Source organism: Moschus berezovskii, chromosome 6 (genome assembly GCF_049115385.1).
Source record: "Moschus berezovskii isolate FMDL1 chromosome 6, NW_MosBer_1.0, whole genome shotgun sequence".
Classification (NCBI taxonomy): domain Eukaryota; kingdom Metazoa; phylum Chordata; class Mammalia; order Artiodactyla; family Moschidae; genus Moschus; species Moschus berezovskii.
In genome coordinates, this window is record NC_142465.1 from 67,867,240 (window position 1) to 67,880,422 (window position 13,183).

Consider the following 13,183-nt stretch of genomic DNA (forward strand, 5'->3'; position numbering starts at 1 on the left):
CTCAAGATGTTTCATAATGCTTTGGATATGAATCTTAGTCATTTTTGCTCAGTCTGACAGAAGGTAAACGTTTAACCACCTGAAATTTAATTCTGTTAACTCAAAGGGCAGAAATCAATGACCTGATATTCAGAAGCGTATTTTAATAATTCATTGCATTTTTCTCTCCTCCTAATATACTTCTATAAGTAGAGTCACAGTGGCTCTTGACTCTTTCAGATCATATGCTTTTAAATGAATGAATGGTTCCCAATGTCTATGATGTGCGTGGTACACACAGACCAGACTAGGAAGTCAGGGACCTGTAAGCAATGCCCTGTAAGATGTTTCTATGTCTCTCTCATGTGAGTTTTCTTGTGGATAAAAATCTGTAGCCATTCATAATCATTTTCATTACTTCTTAGAAAAGCTGTAATGTCTTCCATTTGCATTATATCCAAAATATGTAATCATATCTTCCATGAACATTGCTCCTGTTTTAGGTAGTTTCTCTTGCATGCATGGAATGAGTCCCATGCAGAAGGTCTTGTGGTCTGAGGACAAACTCAGAGGCATACCTTTATTTTTATAACCTTGTGTGGCAAGAAATTTCCTTAATCTAGACTGCCTACTCTCTGCATGAGGCAAGATTTTTCTTCTCTCTTACCTCTTCTTGGTTCTCCTCTGAATCATCATCCCCTGTACCACCCCAAGAACAAAAAATGCTCATGCTATTTTTGTGTGTCCAGAACCCATACTTTCTCATCTTGCCCACATACATTGCCTCAGCAACTCTTACTGAAAATGTCTTCCCTTTAGACTCAAATTGACCTGGGTTTGAATCTTGAGTGCATGGGGCCAGATAGTTAGTCTCTGAATAACTAAGTTTTGGACTTCCCTGGTGGTCCAGTGGTTGAGAGTCTACCTTCCAATGTAGGGGACATGGGTTCATTCCCTGCTCCGGGAAGATTCCACGTGCTTGAGCCCATGCCACAACTACTGAGCCCGGACTCTAGAGCCTGTGATCCAAAACTACTAAGCCTACATACCAAAACTACTGAAGGCTGTGCCCCCTGGGGCCTGTGCTCTGAAGCAAGAGAAGCCACCACAGTGAGAAGCCTGCGCTCTGCAACTGGAGAGGAGACCACCTTCGCTGCAACTAGAGCAAGCCCATGCGCAGCAATGAAGACCCACAGCAGCCAAGTTTTGTCATTTTTAAAACTGGAATGACACTACATACTTTATAACATTTGTGAGAGAGGGAAATACAATGTATGGAAAAAAGTATTTAACAAGTTATTGATTAATGGTAGTTATATTATTAAATTGCTTATATTTTCTTTCTTTCCTATAAAGCACAACTTTTGTTTAATTACCTATTCCTTTGGCATATCTCTATCAGATAGACATCAACTATAAGGATGACAAAAAAATGAACATTTTTTGTAAATGTGATTTATTTAGGGGCCAGCAGAGGTTGCAAAGTAAAATGGAAGGAGTGTAGGGTTAGAGAGGTAGGAAGCTCTTGGTTCTGGCTTTGCTGGTATTAACTAAAACTAAGTAAGCTATCAGGAAGACTGCATTTGTCACTGATGAAAGAGTAATATCAGATTCTTTAGACATTTTAAATTTCATATAAACCTCAAGCAGGTTGACTTTGATTCAATTAAGAAAATATCTACGGATGCATTGTGCTTGGCAGTGTGGGGTATAATAAGCAAAGGATGCATATTCACACATTCTTACTGAGAACTGCTATTGGTTGGATTATGTCCCTTCCTCAGATTCTTATGTTGAAGTATTCACTTCCTAGTACCTCAGAATGTGATTTTATCTGAAGACAAGGTTTTTACAGAGATAGTCTAGTTAAAATGAGGTCCTTAGGGTGCACCTGAATGCAATATAACTGGTGTCTTTATAAGAGGAGGAACTGGACAGACACACACAGAGGGAAAACAGTGTGAAAACATGAGGAAGACAGCCACCTTTGCAAAGCCAAGGAGAGATGTATAGAATACATGCTCCCCTCAGAGCTGTCAGAGAAAGGACCCAACCCCGCTGACACCTGTGACATATTGGACTTGCAGCCTCCAGAACTGTGAGACAATATACTGCTGTAGTGTATGCCCTCCAATGTGTGGCTGCCCCAGAAAATTCATGCAAGAACCAGTTATATGCTAGTGACTGGAAAAGTAACAATGAACCAGACATTGTTTTCTCCTAGGGGAAGAAGTTAGATGATTCTGCCATGGACGATAAGCAGGGTGCCATGAGAGCCTGCTGAAGAATAGCTGAGCAATTCTAAAGAATTTGTTTTAAAGGGTCTACAGAAGGAAACTCTGAGTCAGATTTTGAAGTAAGAGTTACTCAGGCTAAAAATGAGTGCAAGAAAGTATTGTTCTGAGCAGAGAACTGTGTGTGCAAAGGCATGGATCTGTGAGCAAGTGTGGCACAATTAAGACTAAAATAATTCAACACAGCTTAAGATGGGTGAGAGGTGAAGATGAAGGGATGGGCAGGGTCCAGATCAGTAGAGGAAGTCTCCACAGAGCAAGCAGAAAGACCAAGGACTCAGGGAACAAGTCTTGAATAGGGAATAGGGAGGAGACAGGTTATGTTAGGCAGGAGGGAATCATGAACAGAGAAAGGGAGATATGTATTTGTTTGGCAGTGAGAGTTCTGTTCTTGGTAAAAACAGAGGTCCTCTGGAGAGGCAGTGAGGATGAGAAAGAAAAGGAAGAAGAAATGAGATGAAGAGGTCCCTCAAAGGACCAGAAATAGGCCATGTTTCAAGGGCTCAAAGGGCAGGGCCCTTGTTCTGTTCAGTGTTTGCAATCTAACAGGGGCTCTGTATATACTCACTGAATAAATGAAAGGAGGAATGATGAAACAGTATGATTTTAGTGAATTGAACAGGAACTTTTAAGTCAGAGCAGTTTGGTTTTAAACTCTAGGTGCTGCTTGGCAGATTTTAAAACTTTGTCAATCTCATTATCTTCATTATTCAGTTCAGTTCAGTTCAGTCACTCAGTCGTGTCCGACTCTTTGCGACCTCATACTGATAGGAAGATGTGAGAGTTACATGAGATATAATTTATATAATATATGGAACTAAATAAAACTTTAAAATGTCATCCAATCAATATTTACTAAGAAGCTACTATATGCCAGGCCCTGGGTTAGGCTTTAGGAATACAAAGATAAATAAGATCCACTTTCTGCCTCTCAGGATCTCACTTTCTAGGGTGGAAGGCTGGCATCTGAACAGATAACATAATTGCAATGAAATATAATAAGGCCTAGTTTAGGGCTAAGAAAGGATGCCAGGGGTGCACAGAGAAAGGGCAGTTGTGCTAGCTAGATGACAAAATGGCAGTAGGGAATACTTCTTGGAGGACGTGATGCTTAAGCTCAATCAATGCTACACAATCAACAATGCTGCAAAATGAGGTGAAGAGGGAAGAGAAAGGAATTCCAAACAGAGGGAATAGAAGGCTTCCTCTGCAGCTGTGTTTTTCTAGTTCCTATGCCTGTGTAGTTCCCTTACTGAAAATATACTCCAGCCTGGTTGGTTAGAGCAAAACCCCCCTTTTGCTCTTGACAGACTCCTGAAGACTGGATCTTGTTCTGCATATCCTCAGCTATTGGCTGGGATCTCTTTAAATCAAACAGGCTCTCAGAAGCCTTATTGGAGCCACCTGCCTGCTTCCCTGCTCCCTTTTTCCTTCCTTTTCTCCTTTCTTCCTCCTTTCATCAGACATTTACTGTGTCTACATGTGTAAGTCAGAGGTTGTACTTGGAGATGCAGAGGATCAAAGCATATTTCTAACTCTCAAGAAATTTAAAATCAAGTGCAAGGGCAGCAAATGATGGCCTATTGACTAGATCTCTTTTTTTTTTGTAAATAAAGTTATATTTGAACACAGGTCCATTTATTTGTGTATTATCTATGGTCACTGTCATGATACAATAGAAAAGTCAAATACCTGCAACACAGACCATATGGCTTTCAAAACCTAAAATATGTACTATCTGGCCATTTATAGACTAAGTTTGCCACCCCTGTTGTAGTGTTTGTGGTGGCAGAGGTGGTGGGGTAGATGGACAAGTAAATAGGGAATATAGCACAGCAAGACAAGCGGAAAGAAGGGTTCCGAACCTGTACTTGGGAGGTCAGGGAAGAAGTGACAGCTAAAAGAAGTGACAACCAGGCTAAGATCTAAAGGATAAAAAGGAGTTAAGAGGGGAAGGAAGGTCATTCTTGGCAGAGGTGGCAGCATGTGCAAAGGCCAGGCAATGACAGAAAAATGCCAGTTCTGGAGAACAGTACAGAGATGAAGTAACACACGAAGCTAGAAAATAAGTTGGATCAGGCAGGTCATAAAGGATCATGACTATGAAAGCCATATTAAGGATTTTGTAAATATAATCTCCCATAGGTAATTGAGAATCATTGAAAGATTTTAAGTAGAGTAGGGCTGAAGCAAGTGTGCTGAATATTTGGTACTCAGACATGTATGTGGAAATGTTTATTGAGTAGCTAGACGGTACTGGATGCCAGGTAGGAAGCACTGAAGAGTAGGGAAAGCTACGGATCTATTAATATAAGAACCAGTGATCTCCCTAATGGGTTAGACAAATCGAGTATCACCACCTCGTGAGGCAGAGGAGCCTGGCAGGCTACAGTCCATGGGGTCACAAGGGTCGGATATAACTTAGTGACTAAACAACCTCCACCTTGTGAGGCAGGAGGATTAGGAGACTAGGAGTGATTGGAAAGGGCAGAGTAATGCTCCTGCTGCTGCTAAGTCGCTTCAGTCGTGTCCGACTCTGTGCGACCCCATAGACGGCAGCTGACCAGGCTCCGCCGCCCCTGGGATTCTCCAGGCAAGAACACTGGAGTGGGTTGCCATTTCCTTCTCAATGTGTGAAAGTGAAAAGTGAAAGTGAAGTCGCTCAGTCGTGTCTGACTAGTAGCGACCCCATGGACTGCAGCCCACCAGGCTCCTCTGTCCACGCGATTTTCTTGGCAAGAGTACTGGAATGGCTTGCCATTGCCTTCTCTGTGTAATGTTACAGAACCCAAACAAATTTCAGCAATGGAATAAGTACCAATAAGGAGTAGAGAGAGAAAATCAGTCATTGAAAGAGGTCAAAGATAAATGAAGTAAGGAAAAAAAGAGGGTGGGGTGGAGATTTGATAAGAAAGAGGTTACAGCTTACTTAAAAGAGAAGAAACTTTGTGGAAGAGTTGGGAAGCAGGCTGGATTGTAGGGGAAAAAGAGGTGACTGGAAATGAGAAAATCGAGGTCATTGTTTGAGAGATCTGTCCATTTAAAGAAGAGATGAAATATGATTGTTGCTGACTTTCTTAAAATCAGTCTGTAATTCAGCAGTTTTAGTAAGTTTTAAAATTCATGAGTAAATTCTGCATCCCAAAGATCTGGTCATTTGGTGCAATACTGGAGATAAGTATGCAAATACGCTGCATGACTAAATTAAAGGCCGTTTCGTGTGAGCATTACTTAGGAACGGTAGCTGTAGTAGTGCTCTATTAGAAAATGGGGCAGCATATTTTAATGCTCAAATATGTAATCAGAGTAACTTCCAGGTAGGAGGAAAGGCTTGATTCTCCTTAGAGTCACTGGGTTGGAATTGTGACTGCTGCTTTTTCTGAAGGCCATCCATCCTTCTCAGACGGCCATGCCTGCACATGCCCTTATTTCTGACTTTCTGCTGCACAAGCCATCAGTGTCCTTCCAAGGCTAATGAGAGCTACAAGAACAATTAATAGCTCTGCCAGCACCACTATCATACCCTGCATCCTTAAAGAGCTCAAAATATTCAATAACGAGCCCAAAGAACATTTCTTCCAGACCTCTCATTACATTAATTTTACAGGTGAGTAAATCAAACCATAGAGAAGCAAGACAGTGGACGCAAGAAGTCTTACTTCCGTCCTCTCTCACAGCACTGCAAGGCTGTTGCCTGTTATACTTGTAATTAAGCTATTGTCTAGATAAGGAATAACTCCCTCCTGGCTTTGATTTTTGGTTACCAACAGATTTTAAATGCCAATAATTGAAAAAAAAAGATATTTTTTCTAAAGTAGGTATATAACTACTGGCCTAAATGAATATGGAGAATTATAACTGCACTTTCAACATAAAGCCACCTGTTTCAGAAACAGGAAGGCATAGGGGAGTGTGGCAGGTATATTTCTCTTATACACTTAAATCTCAGTAACTTTACAACATTTTCTCAAACAATATTTGAAACAGGAAAACATTGTGGGGGTTATTAGCCTTATTTCTTAGGGATAATTTATTTTTCTGCTTCCCAAGTTTAACTTCTTAGTTGGATCAAGATATGCTGCTAAGATACTTAAAAGGTCATTTTTATCAGGTCAACTGCAAATGGTGCTCTTATTACAGAAAAGTTATGTAAAAGAGAAGAAAAGAAGTCTATTAGCATGTAAAATGCACCACATAAATGAAAAAAGGTTTGAATTAAATGCTTATAAGATCAATCTTGCTCAAATCTTTGGTTCAAATGGATGACTTCCAAGAACTCTGTGACTCTAGTTCTGTGTCTAATAGGCAGCACTCACTTTGACCTTCAGTAAATTCTTTATGAATGCTACCTACCCAGGTGTACAAAAATGCTAATGCACGTAGGGCTCTTGGCATTATTTTTATATCTTATTCTGTATGCATTTTGAAATTTTAATAGTGGTCAAAGCATCCAAGTCAGCCTAGATGGCAACTGCTAGAAAGCATAGGAAGTGCTAAAATAATGAGCTGATATAATTTCTTTCTTTTCCCCTTTTGATTAGAGTTTACAAATATGACTGCCTGCTAAAACATGGTGAGGTTAGGGGTCTGTCCTCCAAGTAAGAGAAACTTCTCACTATAGTCTTTGGGTGACAAATCTATTGTAACACTGCCAGGTTTAGATGTTATCAGTATCTTTATCTTTCTTTACTCTACTCCATGCTATGATAGATTTTTAACTCTACCATTGCTTACTGTAATTTGCTGCTGAAAAAACAATTCCTGGGAAGTAATATGCTGAAGGATGGTGATTATATGAAAGGATGAATGACAAGATCCCCATGATATAAAGTGTGTATACACATGTTTGTGTTAGCACATGAAGGAATGTATATGCAATGCTCAGGCAAATAATACCATAGGTCTAAGAGCAATACTGTAACCTGCTTGAGGTCAAAGGTAATACATTGGTTATTGGTTTACCCTTAGTAATTTAATTAACAATGACATTAGCACATAGGAAATGTTTAAGGAATGTTTGTTGCATGAATGGATAAAAGGTACTAATGCTCTATGTCCCCACTGGCAGGATGAGGCTTTTATTCCTTGGCTGGATGTCCATCTATAATAATCTGCTGTGGATCCAGTTTTTATGGGGAGATTTCTGTGTACACTACATTATGCTATGAGTGCTAGGAATGCAAGGAAATCGAATATGCAGAACTTGGACTCGAAGACCTTCTAGTATAGTTGGGGAGATAAGATATATTCAAGCGAAAATTTAACTCCCAATCCTGGAGAGTAAATAATGGCATGCCAAATGTAATTTTTCATGCCAAATACAACCCCTACATGAAATCGAGAAAAGAGAGGCTGCTAAGTACTGGAGCCCTTAAGAAAAGCTATAGAAACAAGGCAGAAATTGAGTTAGACCTTTGAGGATGAAAGACAGAGAGGAAGGAAAGGAAATAGCTGTGAGAGCTGAGGGAGTGTACAAATGAGTATTCATCAGGACAAGAACAGATAGTTTGAGGCTTACATATTAGGAAGCAGCCATTAGCATAGGAAAAGACATGATGATGGAAATAGATCCAATAAGAAAGTAAATCATCATGAGCATTTTATACAGTAATCATTTCATACTTAAACTCATTAGTGAAAAAAAAGTAATGCTGAAAGTCAGACACATTCTGTATGTTACAAATTTGGGGAAAACAAGTGGGATATCAGAGGACCAGGGCAGTACTCCCAGAGGCTAGTGAGTAGCAGGTAGACATGCCGAAGTGGATGGGAGATGATAATATGTGACTTCAGAGGGGATGAACAAATAGACTGGGGCTTGAACAAGTCTTCAGACAAAGGATTTCTGTGTTGAAGGGACTTTTGCACATAGATCTAAACTTTCCCAAAGTCTTATGTGTAATTTTGTAGCTATTATTTGTACCTATTTCCACTTATTTTATATTTTTAAGGGCACATAAATGTCCTGTGCAAAACTATTCTGCAAACCAGGACCAGATACATAAAGAAAAAGTTTGGAATTTTAACTTCCAGGTATTTTAAAAAGATTGATACATAAATAAAATCAAGAATAAGTTTTAAGAGCCCAAAGGAGAAACAATAATGGATAAATATTTAAAAATAAATGAGTCTTTCTTTTCTAACAAGGTCCTTCTTTTCTGCCTAGGAATTGATGTAAAAAATCTTTATTAAAGTTAATCACAACTGTGTGGATAAATCATATATTGTGTTTATGTGTAAGAGTATGTAGAACAGAGTTATTAACAAAAAATTTTGCAAAGCTTTCAATAAATACTTTGAAATTTACTTATATGGGCCCTTTGAAACTCATATTCATTATGGAATATTGATTAAATGAAAAATTAACTCTTGAGAATGTTTCCTAAATAAAGAATATCTATGCATGGATGTACTACAATATTTCAACCAACATTAATTATATCCTTTTGATGTCTCTACTGTCTTGTTCTAAAAAGCTAATAAGACCTGCACTACATCATAGTTAATAGGAGTGTGGTGCTTGTTGCTTAGGCAACAGAATGAATAAATGCAGGTCAGAATGTGCTTCAAGAAAAACAAAAGCTAGAATATGATACCGGATGGAGACTAAGCAGGTCCAACAGATTTTTCACCACATTAATGAAACCTATTTCTAAAGTTGGCTGATCATATTAGTGTACTTTAATTAAGTTCATAATTATGTAAATTAGATTATGGAGATCAATAAATAATTTTTATAGAGATAGAAATTGATTTTTTATAATGCTAGTAGCAAATAAATGGTGTATAGCAGCATGCAAAGTGATAATTGATGACACTGTTTTATGATTTGCTTCATTTTCATAATTAACTCCTCTGAATGATAATTCAAATTTTTAAAATTAATTCTGTCTTGTATAGAAAGCGTTTGATTGATTTTTCTGAATTAACTATGTTTTCTTAATTTCTGAAAAATTATCTACAATAATTTGAACTGAAAAAATAAAGTCAACAGTCTATGGAAAGGATCAGACCTTGGTTTTATCATATATGTCCAGGATTTTTTCCTCCGGGATACATTTTGGAGTGTTTATATATATTTTATTAATGAATGTTTTTCCAATCTCCAAATGCTTATCGGAAACATGTTTGATTAACCTTTGCATTGAGTTTTCAAAAAGAGATTATATTTACTCTAAAGTGTTTAACATTCAGAGGAAAATTATGCTGAATTAAAATCTTTCAAAGTAGATAAATGATCCAGAGAATTCAAAGACCTAGCTAACTTCTCATGGGACCAGAATAAATTTGGACACAGGTTTGAGGGGTGGGAGTGAGAAAGTCTTATTTCAAGGAGAAATAAGGAGAAAAAGACTCATCCAAATGTGCAGTAAATGTAATAGTTCCTCTAATTCTTAGTGTCATCTGTTTAGTGTCCTAAGGCTGTCCTAATTCTACTCAGTCTGTCCTAAGACTCTCACAGCAACTGAAGCAAATTTTATTTCCCCCCCTATTTTGATAGCTACACAATCAGTCTAATCAGTGACAGTATTCTTAAACATGAGAAATATAATAGTAGCTGTATGTCTCATTATTTAAAAGTGGGTTCACTAAGAGTTTTATGGGTACAATTACTTAGGGCTCATATGTCTTACTACACTGATGCAGCTTAAAAAAAAAACTCATGGGACACACATTTTTGGAGAAGCGAAAGTTTAACAGTTTAAATAATCTTCAGATCTACAATAGTCAAGTCAAGCTTGGAGAAAATAATCTAAAATGAAAATAAAAAGACATGTCTAGCTCTCAGTATAATGTTATCAATTTTATTATTAATAAGCCTCAGGTGTAAGTTCCAGTATTTTATTTAGAAATAGCTATTAATTGTTTCTGCAAGCCATTTTGCGCTACATGCCTATGTTAAGTATTCTCTCTCTAAATTTAGGAGTCAGTAATATGTGTGATGGGACCTTAAAAGCAAAGAAAGGTAATACTGACTGTGACGTAGCTCAACAAGGGAGACTGATGAGCACAGGGGGAGGCGTGTGAATGATCAGAAAGCTGTGTTGTGGGTCTGCACACTCCCCACCCTCCTTCCTCACCTATATCCATCACAGTGGGAAGTTCGCACGGCCAGCTTTAGACTGCAGGCAGACCAGCATTCACAAGTACACGAATGAACTTAGTCCTTCAGCCTCTCTTTCTAGATATTGACAGTTAATTGATGGAAGTGTTTGTTTTCTACCTAAAATAATAAACAATACCTTGTTGCTCTTCAATCAGCATGTAAACTAAGCGAAAGCTCTCTGTAATAGACCATTCAAATCAGTTTGCTAATGAACTAAAGGTCAGCCACACAATTTAAACTCCTTATTGAACAATTATAGGGGTAAAAAAAAATGATCTTCGCACCATAAACACAACAAATTGTTTAATTAATCACTAAATGCTGATACCCAAATGAAATATGTTTCAGGAATCTAGAAACATTAACGGAAGAGTGCTATCATCATCTAACTGGGTATTCTGAGATGACAGATTTATAAAAATCACACAGAGAATGACAGGGAGAATATAAATGTTAATCTTTCACTGCCTATAAATAGTACGCTCACCGGTTCATTTATATAATACACATGTATATGGATGCACATAGATCTCATTTTTCAGCAAGTGCCTATATGTTACACAGTCGGTTCAGTCCTAAGGGCATCCAATTTTCTAATGCAGTTACATATATAAAATTGACCGGTTTTGGTGCAAATCAGGCTGCCTCTGAGCCGTGTAAGACACATAAGAAGCAAAGACAGACAAAAGGCAGCTCCGTGGACACAGAGAGCGTCTTACCATAAACTGCACATTGTCAAATCCATTAGCCATCAGGTGGTTCTCGTACTGAGGTAGCCCAATGCTTTCCAACCATTGTCCCACTGTTTGGACGGGGCATCTGGGTCCTGTAAGAGGATGAAGAGGGAAGCGTTTAAGCAGGGAGTAGCCGTCCACGGGGTAATAGCGGTAGTCCTGGGCTGAGAGGTGGCATTGCCACATCATGCTCCTGGGAAAGTTGCTATCAAAGGAGCCCGCCAGCTTGACAGATTAATGTTCTCAGCGAGAGAGCAAAGTCAGAAGTAAAACATAGTTTGCCAGGCAGGCTGTGGAGTATGACTTGATCCTAGCTCCACATTTCTTACATATTAATCTTTACTACCGACCAGTACGTCACACAGCCCCCAAAACCAAGCAGCAGAAGAAGGCATATCAAGCTGTCAGCTTAGGCTGGTCTGCGTTCTATGTGATTGTTGGAGTACTCCACAATGAGCAATGCACGGCCAGCAGCCAGAATTCTTTTTATCAAGTACTCCTACACTCATCAGTATGCAGCTCCATGCTCCTAGCTCCCCCTCGCTCGCTCCCCTTCATTACCCAGCCCAGGCTACACCTCGCATTTTCAATAATAGCCATCAGATAAGGCAGATTTTTTTTGTCTGCAAGCTGTAAGCCTGCTGCTGCTGCTTCCTCCTACACACCCATCCAAGCGTCAATCTTGAATGATGAGAGCAGTCAAAACAAATGCAGAAAATAGCAAGATTCAAAAGCAAACTAAAGTGCTTAAAACTGAATTGAATCTTCATACTGGTTATACGTTACAGAGCTATTTGTTGTGGAATTTTACGTTTCAAAAGACAGTAGGAAATGCAAAGCTTCAACTATAGCTAATAGGAGAGCTCCCGACAGGTTCTCTTTTTCCCTTTCTTTCCTTTCCTTCCCTTTCTTATTTTTTAAAATGCAGCACAGATAAATGTTTCCGATCTAAAGCTTTACAGTGTTGGAGAACAATTATTCTCTTTCTTTACCGTGCTGTATCAAAATGAGCCTCTCTGAGGTATTTTTTTTTTTTGCTTCTTGAATTGCTGCAAAATACAGAAAGTGCATCGCAATCTTGAAGTCAAGATAATTCACTTCTCATTTGTGAGGCTTCTTATAAACAAAAATATTATTAGGCACAAAAAATCCTTTTCCCCTCTGATATTTATAACCCAGTCTACCAGGGTTGACATTCTAAATTAGGTATAGAGGTAACATTACTGAGTAGAATTTTTTAATAAAGAAGAGCCCTAACCAAGAATAATTTAAGAATAACAGATGTAAATGTGTGAGTTTCACTGAATGGCAGACAGACCGAATAATTTATTTAATAATTGAGAGAAACCAGAGATTAATAATAGAACCCATAGGAGTAAATCATGAAAAAAACAGACTCTTAAGATTGAGAGAGAACTTGTAGAGAGGTTAGTCTAACCTCCCTCTTAATGCAGGAATCCCTTGTAACAGAGTTCCTTGAAGAATATTATCCAATTTAGGCTTGAATACTGCCTGTAACAGAGCTCTCACTACTTTAAAAGCCTCCACTTATTCGAAGGTATTTTACTTCCTGCTGTTGTTTAGTCACTAAATTGTGTCTGACTCTTTGCGACCCCATGGACTATAGCCTACCAGTCTCCTCTGTCCATGGGATTTTTCAGGCAAGAATACTGGAGTAGGTTGTCACCTCCTTCTCCAGGGGATCTTCCTGAGTTAGGGATTGAACCTGGGTCTCCTGCATTGACTGGTGGATTCTCCAGCCCTAGCTGACTCCTACTCACTGGCTCCAGCTCTGCCTTTGGAGTCACACAGACTGAGAACATTGCCTTTACCACATAAAGTGTTTTAAAAATTAAAGATAATTCTCATCCCCCTAGAATAGTGCCTGACACATAGTAAGTGCTCAATAAATATTCATTGAATTAATGAAATATTACTTTCCTTCTTTCCCCAGAGCTTATCTTTCTTTGTTTCCTTTCTCTTTTGAAGAACACTGTCAACCTCCCAAGCCCACAGACATTAAACTGCAAAGCCTCTTAAATTCTTTCTTTCACCACTGACATCAGCTC

General features: G+C 38.6%; 1 protein-coding gene across 13 annotated transcripts in view; it reads right to left on the reverse strand.

Moving 5' to 3' along the window:
- Positions 1-11,303, reverse strand: part of LOC129535755 (ankyrin repeat and sterile alpha motif domain-containing protein 1B) — a 414,902-nt gene extending 403,599 nt beyond the window's left edge. For all 13 annotated transcript variants that reach the window (XM_088837143.1, XM_088837142.1, XM_088837141.1 and 10 more), the window contains exon 1: positions 11,100-11,303. In XM_088837143.1, coding sequence (XP_088693269.1) covers positions 11,100-11,303 — 204 coding nt within the window. The remainder of the gene's footprint in view (positions 1-11,099) is intronic.
- Between the last annotated feature and the right edge of the window lie 1,880 nt (positions 11,304-13,183).